This window comes from Schistosoma haematobium, chromosome ZW (assembly GCF_000699445.3).
Source record: "Schistosoma haematobium chromosome ZW, whole genome shotgun sequence".
In the NCBI taxonomy this organism is placed as follows: Eukaryota; Metazoa; Platyhelminthes; class Trematoda; order Strigeidida; family Schistosomatidae; genus Schistosoma; species Schistosoma haematobium.
Window position 1 is genome coordinate 64,782,049 of NC_067195.1, and position 20,354 is coordinate 64,802,402.

General features: G+C 35.4%; 1 protein-coding gene across 1 annotated transcript in view; it reads left to right on the top strand.

Annotated features, from left to right (window-relative positions):
- Positions 1 to 2,550: 2,550 nt before the first annotated feature.
- The window catches only part of PAK3_1 (Serine/threonine-protein kinase PAK 3), a 65,477-nt gene continuing 47,673 nt past the window's right edge, over positions 2,551 to 20,354 (top strand). Inside the window, exons 1-6 of the mRNA XM_051212037.1 lie at positions 2,551 to 2,636; positions 5,166 to 5,240; positions 5,279 to 5,340; positions 5,380 to 5,453; positions 6,977 to 7,086; positions 8,688 to 8,850. Of these exons, the coding sequence (XP_051072178.1) occupies positions 5,232 to 5,240; positions 5,279 to 5,340; positions 5,380 to 5,453; positions 6,977 to 7,086; positions 8,688 to 8,850 (418 nt within the window). The 5' untranslated portion in view covers positions 2,551 to 2,636; positions 5,166 to 5,231. The remainder of the gene's footprint in view (positions 2,637 to 5,165; positions 5,241 to 5,278; positions 5,341 to 5,379; positions 5,454 to 6,976; positions 7,087 to 8,687; positions 8,851 to 20,354) is intronic.

A 20,354-nucleotide genomic window follows, 5' to 3' on the forward strand; every position in this document is an offset into this window, starting at 1 on the left:
ACGGGAAGTCTCCGTTATGTCGGTGGAATCCTTTCAATACACCATCTGCTCGTAAGTAGTGAACGACCGTACTGAATCTTATGGCTGCCGGGAGTTTACTTAGATCATGGAAGATTCAAATTCTATCTGACGTCCAATGCTACCTCAATAGTTCATGGGCAACAATAATAACAATCTTTTAATGGAGGAGCTTGTTTTTATTTCAGGAATAATATAGTTGATAGAAACTCCTGATTATCAAATAAAGCGATCAAAATTTGTTCAGTGAAATTCTCTGTCAGATGCTGTAAGGAACCCTCAGATTAAGATCTACGTGATCAAAGCATATTTAGCGGTAAATTAACCCCCGAAATTAATAATTCTGTAAGTCTCTGGCATTAGTGGTTATCTTATCAGTCTTGATTGATACACCCTGGATGAAGACGATTGGTGATGCATCCGCACAAAATTACCACTTCATACATCTTGTCACTCACCTCTTGTGACAATTAGCCAAGTTAAATGAAACGCTTCATAACATATCGACAATTTTTCAAATATACCTTCAAACACTTTTGTTCCTGACTTTTAATTTGACTGGGTTGGAGTCTTTCGATTACAGAGGTGTGGCATTTTTACGTGTATCAGTAGTTTAAAAATAACCTGATAAATATTTAAGACATCTCGCAACCTTCAATTCCGACGACTAACTCGCGAGCATGTCCTTAATCTCATGTCATATACCATTCCTAACTCGCCAAATTGCCAAGACGGTACATAAGATGACAACCTATCACAGATGTCCGACGATAATGCTTCCCAATGGTCAGACGGTTTTTGTCTTTTGATATTTTCAACATATTAGCATTTCCAAACCGCCCCATTCAGTTTCGGTTGGAGTTTAAGGGTTATTGGCGACAACTAATGATGAATATCAATGTTTTTCTTGAAAGACAAATTGCTTCAAAACGAATAATGGAAGAAATCCCCGACAAAGTATTCGGTAATGCATTATCCACCCGTGAAATATATTATATACTTAAAGCAACTTGCAAAACTGAGTCTATTTGGTTGGAATGTCGTAGACAGTATTTGTAGACTAATGAGTTTAGATAAGGTTATCAGTACCTACAGTCTAAGAAAGTGATGAACCGTCGTAATTCAGTGGTGTCCAAAGTGCCTTAACACACATAACAGAACAGAACGTTCATTAACCGGATCGAATATCTTCTGACTTGCAAAATAATGTTGATGTCGAGTTGCAAAGTATGTACTTCACATACGAAGATGTTTCGCAGATGTAGTCGTCACTCTTAGGAATTTCTTCGCAGGCCCTAACTATATCGATTACCGAAAAAATACTCTTATCCCCCAATATAGATCTCGAGTCGTTAATTCTCTGTGAGATATAACGAGTTGGATTGGCTTAAAAATTTAGTCATTTACAATCACCACCAAGGCTCCAACAACTACTAGCCTTTAGTTGTAAATAAATCCACAAAATGAATAGTTCGGTAAGTCTTCGACATTTGGTGCTGATCTCAACGGTTTTACTGAACATATCAAGCTGAAGGTGATCAGTCACGCATCCGCACCGGATCATGAATGGGTAAGCCGTGTTACGCATCCCTTACAACTGCTAGCTAGATTAGATCAAACGTTCCCACGACATATCGATAGCCTCTCAAATATATTTTCAAACACCCCATTCTCGAACTCACTGTTAGCCTACATTTGTTCACACTGAAAATTCCGTTGTTTGGGAGGCTACAATTTCGTAGTAGTTGTTGATGCTCGACTTACTTTATCAAGCACTGAGGCCGTAACCTCCGGGATACTCTGAAATTATTTTAGGCCAAATAAAGAATAGTGGATTCAGCTTGTCAGTTCACGTGGCAATGACTCACAGAACCGCTATGAAACCAGCTGTGACACTGGATAACGTACTTGGCAAAAACGTAGATCGGCATGTAGATCACTAACGTAGACGAGCTATTTCGAATAATTGACGGTCTAATCGAGATAGACGGGAATGATTTGATGAACCAGATAACTTCGAAGTCATACCTCGTGGTCTGCACCTAACGTTGATTACCCCTTCGTCGCATCAAGGTACTATGATTTCCTTGAAGACCGCATAAAACAAAGGACGTTTTTACGGAAATATAATAGTGAAAACTGGTACAGAGAAGACAGTACGACCACCACCTCATAGGCTAGTCCATGGCGTACGATTAATTAATGCGCGTTGGTTGTCCTTAATCCTACGGGGAACGATAGACTGTTCGAAATTCAGTGACCCAACCGATGGATGATTTGGCTAGGGCGCAGTGCCATTTCACTGGCCATACAGGCCCCCAAAACAAACCTGAAAGATGCAAAAACAATTCTCAGGCCTTTTGTCCTCAAAAAATTAACCTAGACCTTCAATTTCGCTATCAGCAGTGCCGATAGCTCAAGGAAAATATTCATGACTAATGAATTTCATTTTGTATATATCGTTCACATAGTGTATGTTGGCGAAGCTATTGTTGTAGTAAGTCCAAACAACTGAACTTGCAAAGTACGACAGAAGCTCTCAGTTTGAAATTAAGATGAGATTACGTGTTGTCGTACAACAAATTATTCTGACACCATTCTGTCTTCATTCTACTCTGGTGCGTTTTTAAGATTGGTCTTATTATATATTATTCTATAGATTTGATTGTAAAACCGATTCACCAAAACTTATCGATCCTTGCTTCAAAGAACGCCTATGATAACGGTCTTAAATAATCCATATTGTTAAGGCCATTTCGTACGTTGGCCTTAATGTGAATCACCTTAGTCGGTGGCTTTTGTTTGTGGCCATCCTAAAGGTTGATTAAATTTCTATGAAGTTGAAAAGTGCACCTCACATTAAGTGCGAAACATTCGAAATTCTTTAGCAACAGAAAAAGTCTAATTTCTTCATAGGAATGAGCAGACCGACTATCTGAAACGCCACTCATGCTTCATAAAAAGTTCTTTTGAACTGCCATTCACGTGCCCATCGTTACACATCTACTTTGCCAAATGGACAATTTTCTTACCAACACGCTGTTAGTTTTACTTAAGAAGTGTATTAAAGGATTTACCTGGAAAGAGACGAAAAAAATAAGAGTTATCAAAATCTTTTTACTGTCTGGAGAGAATATGCCGAATAAGTGCATTTATATAAAAGTTAGATGAAGTCTCGCCCTAGTGGCATTGTTTGTATATTTTACGATTAACATTGGGAAGAAGAATTATTTGCTTTTATCCAAAATTATACTTTTTGTCGGGTGTTAGTCAGTTAAATCTAATATCCGTCTGTATCAAGTTATTAATTAACAATACATATGAAATTCAACCTCAGGGATACTACTCGTCCTTGAATATATAAAGTTCCAACAACACTTTAAGTCTTGATTTCATATGATTTTTTCCATTTGACATCTTTTTCGCCGTGAAACCCATTGTTACTCTATATAAATTTGGTTTGTGGTGAATTTTAAGACAATAAGTAACGTTTATCTGTACCCACACTTAATAAGCATCATCTCTTAATATCCTGTGTATGTCAATTAGCAAGTTGGTATAAGTTAATTTTGAAGCTTAACTTTAAAATAACCCATTCACCGATTGCTCTGGTACCAGTCACAATCTAATTGTGAGGACCAATAAAATCACTTGGCTGCCAAAACTGAAGTGGACGGAGAAATGTATAAACAAGAGGTTTAATAGCTGAAGGTTACCGTCCCATATAACTTAGTTATGATCTGCTAAGAATATCTTAAAATTGTAGCAATTTTGATACATTAGAGTTGTCTATTCTGTTGGGATTTATAAATAGATTGGATATGCCAACTACCTCATTTTGATCATGTTTTACTGATTGTGAATGCTCTATAAACAAACGTTATATCACGTGTTGGATTGTTTTACACTGCCACTATTGTGGGATATAGCCAAATGTAAGTCAGTCAAAGTATGGAAGAAATCGATAGATCTACTGATTTGTGGTTAAATACTTGAGTTAGAGCTCGGCGTCTGAATATTTGGGATGAAAAGATGTAAAACAAAAACCACAGAAAATTTTGTGAATGATGTTTTCAAGAATATGAATCCTTTATTACTCTTTGCTTTTTGTTCCATATCACATAATTAACTTCCTCTTTTTATTAAACTCCCTTGGTTACCGCCGTTGTCTGTTGTTCTCGGGTTCCTTGGTGCCCGGTGATTCGGACCAAGAATCTTTGTGCAAGTTTCTATCATGTCGCCTTGTTTATTTGAATAAATGAGCTTAAACGACAATGAAAAGTCAGCTTACTAAAAGTATCTGGAAGTGACTGTACGACTGTAAGGTAGTAATGTGACTTTATGTTCGAGAATAAAAATCATATTTTTCACATCTTTAAATTTATTTAGGTTTTTACCTAGAATTGTATGAGGTTAAAATTAGCCATAATTTGTTTTCGATATCTTGTACTTCAACATTGACTACTAAGAATGTTTCATCTGGAATGTTAATGATTCTTATTGAGCTGATATCAAAACTAATGACAAAAAGTTTGACATTTCATTCTACTTTCTTGGCTTTCGGTCTATCTATTTAAAAATACGTAGCTAGCATATTTTGGAACTCTTCATCATCTAATTTAATTTGGCTGAGCGTCGTTGACGCACATGAAGTATAAAAACCCTTTCCATTCGTATTGTTCTTTGTCCAAAACTTAAAAATAGGTTTTTATTAGTCGTTTGTGCTTGAAATAAGAGCGAATAGATACTGAAAGTAGTTTACTTAAAGCTTCTGTTATAATATTTAGGGAAACTTTTCCCTTACTAACCACAATTTTAGTTAACAGCCTTTCAAGAATAGTTGGAGTGGGTTCTCGAAGTAGTATGCAAATTATAATAACTATGAAAGTTCTACATCCTATTTCTACCTGACACTGCATCACTATGACGCGGTCAAGCAAAACCTTACCATAGTTAAAGTAATTATCGAATAGCTCTGACAAAGCATATGATATCCATCAGGTTAAAGTAGCTTAATTATAGATTTATTGGGTAACGGATGGTTATAAGTTCTGTTATCAAAACTCATTTTGGTAAACAGAACATTTACCTAAACTTAGTCTGCCCATTTTCGAACGTTTCCATCAAACTCACGTTTATTTATTCAGGTTACAGAGCCAATTATATCCCTAAACTCATGGGAAAAAGAAATGTTTTCGTAATTGGAAGCTATTATGGAAGAGGTATGTATTTTCAATTTATATGTCTATATCATGCCCAGGATTTAAGTCTATCTCATAGCTGCACACCACCCGAACCACCAGTTCGATCTTCCAGCACTATGTAAGTTAAGTCTGATACATTCATGCTCAATAATTCTAGGCATCGACATCCCTTGAAGGTTGCACCCAAAAAACCACTCCCAGATCTGCCAAAGAAAGCCGGAAGAAGCAGAAGTAATTTCATATCATATCATTGCATTTTTCCCTATTGTGGTTTTACATGACAATATCTAGCTTATTTCGTTAAATAATGCTCGTGTACAACTCTTAAAATCTTTTTATTTCTAGCATAAATGCTGTAGGCCTAAAAACAGGAACATAACTGTCTTTGAAAATTATCTCATCAACAAATAAATGATATGAGAAACGTTTCAAAACGCTATCCGAAGCTACAATAGCCCAGCAAAAGCTTTGCATGAAAGTAATGTAATTGTGAAATATAGAAACCGCGAACGGTTGTCTTGAAATATTAACAGGCTCCGTCTAAATATTTTTGCTGGTTAGATTTTCCTACACATCTTACCATATGTTACTTAATATCATGTGCTCTGAGGCAATTAGAACGATTTTATGTATCAATACTGTTATTTTGGAAGCCTGCTGGTTTTCTATAGTTCTCTAGTTAAGCGTCTCGCTTCTGGAATATTTAGGTCAACTAATTCTCTGTTAAAATACCGGTGTTGTCACATATGACCAGTGACTGAATTTTATTAGTCAAGAAATGTGATATCTTTATTACTGCAAGTGATGTAACGTAGCTATATTATTTACAACCATTTTATCCACCAGGAAAAATGCCTTTAGTTATTCAGGGAGAAATTCGGAACCCGAGAAACGTTATCGTTTTCAATTGAAACGAGGCGGACTAATAGTATGAAAGTACTTTTGAAAATTTTCGAGAAAGTTAGAAGAGCGTTTATTCCGTTGTTTATAATACTATTTCACCTGCATTTAGGCAGCGAAATGTTAATAAAAACTTTCCGTGTAAGGGATAGAATAAATTATGCAATACTAAAAATCGGCTGTCTTTAATTAGAAAAGATGAATTAAAATTGATTGTATTAGTTTGCTTTAAGCTTTACTCTGTTCATGGATAAAACATAAATGTACTCTATCAAAAATACCAAAGGCAAGCATCGTTAATGACCCTATATTCTACTATAATTGCTGTTTGTTAATGATGTTGAAGCCCTAAGCTGTCTTCGTATTCGTTGGAAATTTTTGATAAATTAGTAAGTAGAAAGAAAATCCCAAAACGGGCTTCATACCTGTCTAAGTTACGTCTACCAAATCTTTCCATTTATATGGTCTCACTTCTGCATCTTGAAGGTTGGAATGTGATCCAGAAATTGATTCTTAGAAGTTTGGATAACCGGACTACAGATTTAAAACCAATCACTGAATTAAAATTCAAAACTCAATATTGCTATCCTTTGACAACCATTCTATGCAAACTATATGTACTTTGGTTCAAGCGATTAAATACATTAGTTTATGGGTCACGGATAGTCCTGATTGTTGTATATACTGTATAAAAAGAGACATAATAAAATATCCTTCATTGCTTGAATCCTATATAGCTTCCTTGGACGTGCATAAACGACTATTTAGATGGAAATATATATAATTTTCGTTGATTTTTAAGTTCGTTAACTTCTGGTCACATATTTAAGCAAACTAATTTCACTTTATTGTAGTTAGATTATTCAGGTTACCTAAACTGACTAGTGATCCGAAAATTTCTTCTCCGTTATGTGTTAGTCATGAACTACACGTGGTCTATGATGAAAATACCGGAGAATTCAGAGTAAGTTTCTGAAAAAATGAAAAAATGAAAATAAATTTACCAGTTCATTTGTATTTTTATTGTTGCATCCGTTGGCTCCTAGTGTTCTGTATTTATGATCAATAGGTTTAATTGAAATTTAACTGTACAACTGTTATTCATCTGTTCTTTTATAATAAACTATCCTAAAACTTCAACAATAAGTTAAAACAGACAAGACTACTCATGTAGATAGCTATCAAGATCACTAACAGATATTTCCTAGACGGGAAAATCTAACAACTTTGATCGGTCATGCTTTGGTGCTTGGAGTTTTAGTTATTCACATCAAAAGGATAAGAAACTTTACTGAACCGACACTGAGTTGGCGTGCGCACATTTTAGATAGTTTATTGAATGAGAAAACACTTTATTATTGCTTTTTAGTTTCATCTGGTTTTCCAGATAATTCTGACCATTGATAAATTTTATATTGGTTTTGATTAGTGGTTGTTTGACTCTCTTTCTTCGGTCTTAATGTACTTTCGTCTTGAGCTTAATGTATGTCTGCATCTAAAAGTATGAATGAAGACAAGTTCGTGTTTTTCATTTCATTTTATTCTATATGGCATATCCCATGGCATTCCATACCATGCAAGTACAATATTCTATAATTCACTCTGTTTGACATCGAAATGTGATGGGCCGTCTACGGAAACTTCGATCAATAGTGTCCTAAGAAAATTTCATTTACTTTTCTTGTGATCAATGCAAGCAAATAAATTTGATGAAATTTTGTTACGAGGTTTCATAGAAATTAGTTTAACTTATATGTCGTATTTGTTACGATGTCGTTAGCTTTGGTTTCAGTGCAAATTGCTTTACAGTAGTAAGTGATTACTCAACAAAGCTCACTCACAAACTCCTGTTGATATAGCTTCAAACACCACATGCAAATCGATCTAATATGGCCTAAACCTCTTGGAAAAAATACAATAGTGCACCCACAAGTGATTTACTTTGAGGTGAACCAACTTGGTTTAAGTGAGAATTTGTGGTTATCGGAGTTTGGCAATGATATTAGACAACTGTTACGTTGTTTCACAACCCAACTGAAGTTGGCCGGTTCGATTGTTGGGCTTTATTTCAGCGATTTAGAAGTGAAGCGCTAGCTACACGACCTATGTAGCAGGAATTTAACCTTCGGTTTAGCTGTGGAAGTTCTGTACGTGAGAAGGCGTCTATACCTTTCTTTCTAATTTTTAATTGTATCCAAACATATGTGCATCTATAGTGAAGACCATAATAAAACAGAAAAAATCTCTATTTTTTAACTTCGATAAATACTGCCCCAATGTAAAGGGCACTGACTCTTTTTAATTGATTGTAAGGAAAGGAATATCTACAAAACGGAAACACGGTATTTTATTTGCTTTTATCAATATCAGAAGTGCATTCCTTTTGATTGTTTTACTGTGGCTTTTTGAATGCATGTAATAACTTTTAAATGTCCAGTTATATGTTATACATATTCTTAATAAGTTTTGCAGAAACATTTAAATTTTTTTACATCTGAATGTTAACCATAGTTTCTCAATGAATTAGTAAAGTGGACTACCCACTTAATAAGTTTTTTCTTCCAGGGAATGCCTGAGGAGTGGTTGGAATGGTTACATGCCGCTAATATATCATTTCAAGAGCGTGAGCAAAACCCAGAGCTCGTTATCGAAGTTTTGCAGTGTTACGATACGGCTAAACATCGGGCTAGGAGACAAAAGTTTATTATGACGGAAGAACATTGCTGGGGTAAGTGAACACTTGAGATGCAATTTCTTATCACTGAAATCTTATTATCACAGAATGAGTAGGCGAAATACTGACTAGTGTGACTGAAAGTGTAGATGTTTATTAGTAGTGGTAAAGTTACGTTGTTTGCATTTAATTTGTGTGTACAGTAGGAGGCTCATGTTCATAATAATATTTCACAACGATAAGAATAATAAGAATAATTGTTTCACAAATATGACCAATAGTCAATGAAACTCAGGAATGATACAAAATATTATATGAGACTTATCTTTTATATTACATGCTAGATCTAAGTGTTGATTACTATCCTAGTCGAGCCAACAATTTATTTTCATGTAAATAGGAATCTGAGATTGAGGGGAAGATTTGAAGCTCAGATGGATACTTTTGATGTTCACCTGTTCTCTGAATTCAGTGGCTTAGTTGGGAGTCCTTCATTGTCATTCTGGAAAAATTCATCGGCACGTAATTCATGTGGTAGTGAAAATTTTGGTTATTCCACAAGCTTTAAACTAATTTGTTCGAATGATCTTGTCTTAGCATGGTTTTCTTCGCAGATTTCGTCATCTTCATTTGTTCTGGTATTTCTGTAGGCTATCTTGTTTGGCTGACCTCTGGATTCGATGATGTTTGACTTTTTACGCATGAGCCGGTGAAAGGATTAATGTAGATTAGTCTAAATGCCATGCTTATAAGATATTCTTAGAATTTTCTCTGCTTAACATTTTGACGCCTATTCAGACAAATGCTTATCTATAACTGTCGACGTGCAATAATATCAGTAGTAAAAAATCATGTAGCTTTTTGACCATTCTGTTTTCATGTATGCGTAAATAAAGGCATGTTCTTACTTAGCTACATTTGGTATTTTTTTACTTTTGTATTTGTCACGTTTCGTCTTTCTCTTTTCTGCAAAACATAAAATAGAACGAAATGGCTGTATATATATTACATAGTCCTGATAATCTTCGTTTTCCTGGTACACTATTAAAATTTGAAAACCTTAAAGTATCCATAACCACTTGATTATATATGAAAAACTAGGTGTTGAAGTCATGGTATGATGACAGCTTTCATGTGACGCTTTTAAATACACAGCTCGAGTTTGAAATGATGAACCACTAACAGCTCTGCAGCGGAATGATTTATAAGATATTGTTGTAATGTTATTGTATCTATAATTTAAGTTAACTAGTTTTAAAAAACTGTTTAAATGTTTTTGCATCTCACGCGTAAATCTGAGTATTGTTTGAATTTAAATAAATGATTATTTGACATATAAATAATAGTAATTCCATAAAATTTGTCTTGCTCATCTACTTAATACCAATAATATTAAATAAAATCTAGTTATTTGACTCTTATTACTATGGATGTCAACAATCTACTGAACGAAATTTCATTAATTTTCACCGGAGAGCACAAAGGTCAATGTGAAGGGGAATACAGGTAATGATGAATGTCGTATACAATTATCTTAATTTCAAAAGAAAGGCATTTTCGGCATTTAAGACTCACTAAACCTGAAATTCACCAAACATTACTGAAACACTTTTAAAACATCTATCTAAATAGATTATCATTTAGTTGTTTCAAATAGATGTACGAGATAACATGACTGGGTTGATAAGAATAAAACGTTGTTACCAAAATTGAAAAATTACACCATTTGTTGAAAGTAGACTGTTTATTAGACATTTAGAAAATTACGTTTTTGATTGTTCGTACAGACTCCAAGATCCAAAAATGTTGTTCCTCATTTCGATTGTCTCTCTTGTTCATGTGGGCCTTTTTGATGGTCATTCTTTTGTTTTCGCTCTTATTAATGTGAAGCTGGAGACTAAGATTGACTAAACAAAACTGCGCTTTACGACAAATTAAAACTGGACGAGTATTATGTACAGAGGTCCTGTCAGATATAGTTTATTATGCTTACCAAGAAAGGGTAAATATTTCTTTATGCTATGACATGAGTATAAAAATTGAAAGATTGTTATCATACAACAAATGTGATTGATATACGCATAAATCTGCTCTCAGGTTGGACAATTTTGATAATAAGAAACATAAAGAGCTGAAATTTTTATATAATTCCTGGTTCCTAATAATCAATAAAAACGATTATTCTACTCAAGATACAGGGAATAAATTCACATTTTTCGTTAGTTGCAAAGTTAGTGGGAATAAAGATCTTGCGTTTCATTACTAACTATATTATGTGAAACGTTTGTCGTATTAAGCTGATTATGTTCATTGGATGTAAAGCATGTGTAAGCTCTTGTGTTTTAGATTAGATATTTCAAGAAGTCATTTAGATGTGTTAATTAATTTTACCTACTCTAATTTTTTTATCAGTTTCTTCGTAAATTTGTACTTTCAGTAATCAGTAATGTCATGATAAAATCTCCCAATTATCTATTTCGATTTCTAGTATGAATAACTAATCAATTAGATATATGATCGAAAAACCTTTTGCTCCTGTCTATCTCTCCGTCTTTCTGTCGCCCAATTTGTATTAGTATTATCACATATTATTTTGTTTGGCAAAATGCAACCAAATCTTATAAATTATATCCTGCGCATTGTTTTTTTTTTATAAAAAAAACAGAACCTAATTATCTGGTTTGTGATTATTCTTTTCATAATAAAATTGTAGTAAGACAGGATATACTGCACGTTCAGTTCTCTTCAGATTTTGAGAGAGAGAGAGAAACTGTGAAATGATTTGTTTATCCTTGGGAAGATTTTAAGCTCCTGACAACCAAACAAGTCTTATATGAACATAACCTAGATATTAAATCAGTCTTATTTGTCAACTTACACATAAGAATACAGATGTCTGTTTGATAGATGAACCAAGAAATGTTGCGTACACACAGGTGATAGTCAAACAACAGTATTAGTACATTAATAATCAGTCTATTATTGTTATTTATAATGAAATGAACAATGCTTACCATCCGTTAAAATGTTGTTGTATATTAGTTACTTTAGACCTATGAGATAAGTAAAAAAATCAATCTCAAGAAGAACTTTGAATAATGCTATATTCGAACGTCTTTAAACACACTTAAATTTAAATAGTTCCAAATAAATATTACAGGTAGGTAGATATCTGCTGGTCATTTGATTTAACTGTAGAACCTAATCTATCACTTATAAGAAAGAACTTTAGCTGATTACCATCCTTAGATTGCTAAGTACAATATCAATATATTTTATTATATGACTTATAAGAGAATAATATGTAATGATCTACCAACTACTTCTTTATAATCGTCTTTTAGCAATAAAACGTTATTGTTCCTCTCCTCATTAACTGTAGCAAGTACGAAGTATTGACTGACTGCACTTGTGAGTCTGAATTTTTGGCACTATATGACTTCTTGCAGTATGACAATAAATGGTATTACTTTATTGACTTACAGTCGAATTCTACAACAGGATTATGAGTGGGAAAACAAATGTCTTTGTCAACGAACAACGTCTAAGTATGTATGAAATGTAAGCAATCTCAATGTGGCAGTTACTAGATGAATACTTTACTAAATTATACTGTTTGTTGTCGTACATAGTTTTGAAAAGTATTCATTTCAATTAGTCGGTTACTTCATCATTTTTAAAGACAGGTGTTCATGAACTTCGTTTGCTATGAATTTAAACTAACTAATAGAAATGAGGGAATTTGTCTTTATATCTAAAGATCATTGCAAGAAAATGAGGAAATTTAGGAATAAGAATTTAATCGAAAAAAATGGGAGAGATTACTTGTAAAACTAATTTATAATTATTACCAAATGATTACTTGTAAAACAAATTGAGATAAACTGAAAGCTGAATTAATCTGCAGTTGTTAAAATAGATGATTAGACTATTTATTGATAGAAAAGTAATAAGATAAACATTCTATGAATTTACTAGACCTTGATTCTATAACGACAGAAGGAACATCTATGTCAATAGGTTATTTGTTGTTGAATCAGTACTTAGCATACTGGTAACGATCTAGCATATTTGACGTCGTGAGCTTTAAAACTATTGGTAATAAGACTGATCAGTATGTCTACTGTTACACTGATTATATTTCATGATCAAGATTTTCGTCCCAGTTAGTCTTTTATTCATCATTATATTAAGTTAAAACTAAATAGCTTCCTACTAATAAAGCAACTGACGTACATTCTTGATAACGCATCCCTATATGACTAGTGTGGTCTTTCTCTCGTCTAATCCTTAGGTAAATTCTGCGAATAACTGAAATTCCTATTAATTATGAGGCTAGCCAGTATATCAAATAAAATTTTAGGATTTCTTTGGATAAAGAAAAATTAATTAGTATCAGTTATATTCAACATTTCATGTCATTTATCTGTATTTGGTAATGATAATTTCTGAGTAGTGATATACAGCTTTCACAATTAATAACGGCAATGCTTTAACAAAATTATGATATGCGTTTAATTTCGTGGTAGATTTGAAGTACCCAAAATTAATTAAAAATGAATCTAGATTAGTGCATTTGAAGTGTGTTTAATTATAAAAATAATGTCACCAACAATTTAATGATTATATGTAATATAATAAAGTTTCTTCGTTGATATTGCATATTTTTCAAATGAATCTGAAGAAGAATGTGAATGTTCATCTTATTTGAATATTCACTTACTTACTACATTCAGTACACAATTTAATACGCAGCTTAGCCTAGAGTAATAACAATCTTTTATCGAAAACGAAGCTGTTGACAACTTTTCATTTGAAATAACCAGTGTTGTGCTGACTTCTCTAAACACAAACTTACTGTTTCCTCTGGGTTTTTTTAAATATCGACCAATGTGGTTCTAATCTGTTAAATATGATCCTTTATTTACCTCTGTAGCTTATGAATTGAAAAGATCGTTAAAATGTTTCTATTAAATGCTACTTTGAATTATTTTCTGCATTTAGGTTAATTTACAAATCCATTTTCCGTAGATTCACACTTATCCAAGTCTTTGTACATTTGTATATTAACAAAAACAAAAATGGTTTATTTTGACTCTCATAGTTATATATTAGCGCTATTACTGTAAAAGTTGGAGTTACTGTTTCTGACCTTATATTAAGTAACTATCCATTATAAAGTACTTTTCAGACCAAAATTAAACAAATGTTTTTGATGGAGTTATGTTCTCTGAGCTGGATGGTTTGGTCGTGGAGCTTTCATCGTTCTTCTGAACGACATCATCAGCACAAACTTCAGATAGAAGTGAAGTGTTCGAATTTCTCCATATGTGTTTCACAGCTTGTTCTGTGCACCTCGATGTTGATTGGTTCTTGTTGACCTTAAATTTATCATTGTTTACTTCTTTGTTTTGGTTGTGTCTCCCATTGGTTTGATTTTTGTTCCCATATTTATGCATGGTTTTCCTGATTGGTTGATAAATTGGATTGATTTCAATATGTTTGTTGATTGCTGATTGACCTGAGTGCCAGGCTTCTAGAAATTCTCTGGTGTTTTTGGAGTTTCCTCTGTCTAAGATTTCTACATTTTCCCAATCGAATGAGTGTCCGTAGTTATCCACGTGTATTGAAATAAGTGAAGAAATATCATGGCGTTTGACTGCTAATTGATGTTCATGTAGGCGTAGGTGGAGGGGACGTCCGCTTTGTCCGATGTAGTGTTTGTCGCAGTTGGTACAGTTTATTTTGTAGATAATGTTTGATTTGTTCTCCTTTGTTATTTCATCTTTTGGTTTGCATAAGATTGATTGTAGTGATTTTGTTGGTTTGTGTGCCACACCTATCCCGAAGGTTTTCAGCAGTCTCGTTGCAGTTTCTGATATTCCTTGTATGTACGGTAGGGTGATCCTTTTACTGATTTTTGTGCCTGACTTGGGTTGTGATGCTGTGTGCCGTTGGTGCTTTTTGATAAAGTTGATTGGGTAGCCGTTCTTTTGAAATATGTCCTTCAGGTATTTCTCTTCATTTCTTCGTGCTGCCAGTGTGCTGCAGTGTGTCCTCGCCCTCTTGAACAATGTGTGTACGCAGTTGATTTTGTGAGCCCTTGGGTTGTTGCTGTTGTAGTTGAGAATTTGATCTGTATGGGTTGGTTTCCTATATACTTGAGTTTCCAGTTTTCCTGTATCAGTTCTAGTGATCAATATATCCAAAAATGCTAGTTGGTTGTTTGACTCCTGTTCCATTGTGAACTTGATGTCATTGAAAACGTTGTTGATCAGTTTGTATGTGTTTTCCAGTTCATCCTTTTTGACGATGACGAAGGTGTCGTCTGCGTAGCGAATCCAAATTTTTGGCTTGATCACTGGTAATATCGTGGCTTCTAGTCTTTGCATCACTGCTTCTGCGATCAGTCCTGATATTGGTGATCCCATTGGTGTCCCTTTTGTTTGTTTGTAGATTTTGTTGTTGAATTGAAAATATGTTGTTAGGCATAAATCGATGAGCTCCAGTAGACTTTGAATTTGAAGCGTCGTGTATTTGGTGAGATTTGTGTCGTTGTTGAGTAGTAGGGATATAGTTTCTTTTGCTAACTGTGGTTCAATTGAGGTGAACAGTGCAGTTACGTCGAAGGATATCATGAGTTCGTCGTTGTTGATTTGAATGTCCCTAATTTGGTCCAAGAATTGTGTTGGGGATTTGATGGAGTGTTTGGCTGAATCTACTAGATGTCTCAGTATTCGTGAAATTTCTTTTGACAAATTGTACGTTGGCGTTCCGGGGAGTGCTACTATTGGACGTAGTGGAATGTTCGGTTTGTGTATTTTGGGCCTGCCGTAGAGTCGAGGGAGTACTGGTCCACTGGATTTCATTCTCCATTGGTCTTGTTTTGTTATTTCTCCTGCTTTGACTAGCTTGTTTAAAGTCTTTGAGATTTGGTTGTCTAATTTTTTGACGGGATTTGTGTCCATCAGTTTGTATGTGCTCTTATCTTCGAGTAGTTCTTCGGCTTTGTTGACGTATTCTTCTTTGTCCATGATTACTGTGGTGCGTCCTTTGTCCGCTGGTATTATGACAATATCCTTTCTATTTCTGAGTTCTTTCAAGGCCTTTTGTTCTTGTGGAGTTAGTTGGTTGTTTTCTTTCACCTGTTGAGTTATCGGTACTATAGTTTGCCTTATTTCCTGTTGTGTTTCTTCACTGATTCCGGAAGTTTTGAGTGATGACTCTAGTGCTGCGAAGAACTCCAGCTTTGAGGCGTCGCTTGTATTGTAGTTTAATCCTTTTTGGAGCAGGTGTTCTTCCGTATTTGTTAGTGGTTGTTTTGACAGATTGATCACGCAGTTGTTTGTGTTCTCTTCCATGGTTGGTTTAGAGATCTTGATTAGTTTTTCTTTAAGGTGTTTCTTCTTTGTTCTCTGTGTCGTTTGCATGATATCTCGATGGCTGTTGTCACGATGTCTAAATGTTCTGACGTGAGCATCCTTTGTAGCTTTATCTTTTGGTCCTCTATGACGTGCTGGTATTTGCGGATCCTGTAGTGTGCATCCGTTATCATTAGGTGTACCATTTTTCTTCCACTTTGCTCAGCTATTCTCCATCCTAATGGGCAGTTGATTGGAGGTCTATATCTTACACTTGTTGGTAGAACATGCTGGCGAAGACACTCATGGAGAAAATATAGTTGTTCTCGAGTGGAAGCCTGCCTTTTGGCGAAATTCTCCCATTTTCGAACAACGAGAAGCGTATTACGCTCATATGATTTTGAGATGGTGGAGAAGATTTGTAGCTCAGGTGGATGATTTTGATGGAGTTTTGTTCTCTGAGCTGGATGGTTTGGTCGTGGAGCTTTCATCGTTCTTCTGAACGACATCATCAGCACAAACTTCAGATAGAAGTGAAGTGTTCGAATTTCTCCATATGTGTTTCACAGCTTGTTCTGTGCACCTCGATGTTGATTGGTTCTTGTTGACCTTAAATTTATCATTGTTTACTTCTTTGTTTTGGTTGTGTCTCCCATTGGTTTGATTTTTGTTCCCATATTTATGCATGGTTTTCCTGATTGGTTGATAAATTGGATTGATTTCAATATGTTTGTTGATTGCTGATTGACCTGAGTGCCAGGCTTCTAGAAATTCTCTGGTGTTTTTGGAGTTTCCTCTGTCTAAGATTTCTACATTTTCCCAATCGAATGAGTGTCCGTAGTTATCCACGTGTATTGAAATAAGTGAAGAAATATCATGGCGTTTGACTGCTAATTGATGTTCATGTAGGCGTAGGTGGAGGGGACGTCCGCTTTGTCCGATGTAGTGTTTGTCGCAGTTGGTACAGTTTATTTTGTAGATAATGTTTGATTTGTTCTCCTTTGTTATTTCATCTTTTGGTTTGCATAAGATTGATTGTAGTGATTTTGTTGGTTTGTGTGCCACACCTATCCCGAAGGTTTTCAGCAGTCTCGTTGCAGTTTCTGATATTCCTTGTATGTACGGTAGGGTGATCCTTTTACTGATTTTTGTGCCTGACTTGGGTTGTGATGCTGTGTGCCGTTGGTGCTTTTTGATAAAGTTGATTGGGTAGCCGTTCTTTTGAAATATGTCCTTCAGGTATTTCTCTTCATTTCTTCGTGCTGCCAGTGTGCTGCAGTGTGTCCTCGCCCTCTTGAACAATGTGTGTACGCAGTTGATTTTGTGAGCCCTTGGGTTGTTGCTGTTGTAGTTGAGAATTTGATCTGTATGGGTTGGTTTCCTATATACTTGAGTTTCCAGTTTTCCTGTATCAGTTCTAGTGATCAATATATCCAAAAATGCTAGTTGGTTGTTTGACTCCTGTTCCATTGTGAACTTGATGTCATTGAAAACGTTGTTGATCAGTTTGTATGTGTTTTCCAGTTCATCCTTTTTGACGATGACGAAGGTGTCGTCTGCGTAGCGAATCCAAATTTTTGGCTTGATCACTGGTAATATCGTGGCTTCTAGTCTTTGCATCACTGCTTCTGCGATCAGTCCTGATATTGGTGATCCCATTGGTGTCCCTTTTGTTTGTTTGTAGATTTTGTTGTTGAATTGAAAATATGTTGTTAGGCATAAATCGATGAGCTCCAGTAGACTTTGAATTTGAAGCGTCGTGTATTTGGTGAGATTTGTGTCGTTGTTGAGTAGTAGGGATATAGTTTCTTTTGCTAACTGTGGTTCAATTGAGGTGAACAGTGCAGTTACGTCGAAGGATATCATGAGTTCGTCGTTGTTGATTTGAATGTCCCTAATTTGGTCCAAGAATTGTGTTGGGGATTTGATGGAGTGTTTGGCTGAATCTACTAGATGTCTCAGTATTCGTGAAATTTCTTTTGACAAATTGTACGTTGGCGTTCCGGGAGTGCTACTATTGGACGTAGTGGAATGTTCGGTTTGTGTATTTTGGGCCTGCCGTAGAATCGAGGGAGTACTGGTCCACTGGATTTCATTCTCCATTGGTCTTGTTTTGTTATTTCTCCTGCTTTGACTAGCTTGTTTAAAGTCTTTGAGATTTGGTTGTCTAATTTTTTGACGGGATTTGTGTCCATCAGTTTGTATGTGCTCTTATCTTCGAGTAGTTCTTCGGCTTTGTTGACGTATTCTTCTTTGTCCATGATTACTGTGGTGCGTCCTTTGTCCGCTGGTATTATGACAATATCCTTTCTATTTCTGAGTTCTTTCAAGGCCTTTTGTTCTTGTGGAGTTAGTTGGTTGTTTTCTTTCACCTGTTGAGTTATCGGTACTATAGTTTGCCTTATTTCCTGTTGTGTTTCTTCACTGATTCCGGAAGTTTTGAGTGATGACTCTAGTGCTGCGAAGAACTCCAGCTTTGAGGCGTCGCTTGTATTGTAGTTTAATCCTTTTGGAGCAGGTGTTCTTCCGTATTTGTTAGTGGTTGTTTTGACAGATTGATCACGCAGTTGTTTGTGTTCTCTTCCATGGTTGGTTTAGAGATCTTGATTAGTTTTTCTTTAAGGTGTTTCTTCTTTGTTCTCTGTGTCGTTTGCATGATATCTCGATGGCTGTTGTCACGATGTCTAAATGTTCTGACGTGAGCATCCTTTGTAGCTTTATCTTTTGGTCCTCTATGACGTGCTGGTATTTGCGGATCCTGTAGTGTGCATCCGTTATCATTAGGTGTACCATTTTTCTTCCACTTTGCTCAGCTATTCTCCATCCTAATGGGCAGTTGATTGGAGGTCTATATCTTACACTTGTTGGTAGAACATGCTGGCGAAGACACTCATGGAGAAAATATAGTTGTTCTCGAGTGGAAGCCTGCCTTTTGGCGAAATTCTCCCATTTTCGAACAACGAGAAGCGTATTACGCTCATATGATTTTGAGATGGTGGAGAAGATTTGTAGCTCAGGTGGATGATTTTGATGGAGTTTTGTTCTCTGAGCTGGATGGTTTGGTCGTGGAGCTTTCATCGTTCTTCTGAACGACATCATCAGCACAAACTTCAGATAGAAGTGAAGTGTTCGAATTTCTCCATATGTGTTTCACAGCTTGTTCTGTGCACCTCGATGTTGATTGGTTCTTGTTGACCTTAAATTTATCATTGTTTACTTCTTTGTTTTGGTTGTGTCTCCCATTGGTTTGATTTTTGTTCCCATATTTATGCATGGTTTTCCTGATTGGTTGATAAATTGGATTGATTTCAATATGTTTGTTGATTGCTGATTGACCTGAGTGCCAGGCTTCTAGAAATTCTCTGGTGTTTTTGGAGTTTCCTCTGTCTAAGATTTCTACATTTTCCCAATCGAATGAGTGTCCGTAGTTATCCACGTGTATTGAAATAAGTGAAGAAATATCATGGCGTTTGACTGCTAATTGATGTTCATGTAGGCGTAGGTGGAGGGGACGTCCGCTTTGTCCGATGTAGTGTTTGTCGCAGTTGGTACAGTTTATTTTGTAGATAATGTTTGATTTGTTCTCCTTTGTTATTTCATCTTTTGGTTTGCATAAGATTGATTGTAGTGATTTTGTTGGTTTGTGTGCCACACCTATCCCGAAGGTTTTCAGCAGTCTCGTTGCAGTTTCTGATATTCCTTGTATGTACGGTAGGGTGATCCTTTTACTGATTTTTGTGCCTGACTTGGGTTGTGATGCTGTGTGCCGTTGGTGCTTTTTGATAAAGTTGATTGGGTAGCCGTTCTTTCGAAATATGTCCTTCAGGTATTTCTCTTCATTTCTTCGTGCTGCCAGTGTGCTGCAGTGTGTCCTCACCCTCTTGAACAATGTGTGTACGCAGTTGATTTTGTGAGCCCTTGAGTTGTTGCTGTTGTAGTTGAGAATTTGATCTGTATGGGTTGGTTTCCTATATACTTGAGTTTCCAGTTTTCCTGTATCAGTTCTAGTGATCAATATATCCAAAAATGCTAGTTGGTTGTTTGACTCCTGTTCCATTGTGAACTTGATGTCATTGAAAACGTTGTTGATCAGTTTGTATGTGTTTTCCAGTTCATCCTTTTTGACGATGACGAAGGTGTCGTCTGCGTAGCGAATCCAAATTTTTGGCTTGATCACTGGTAATATCGTGGCTTCTA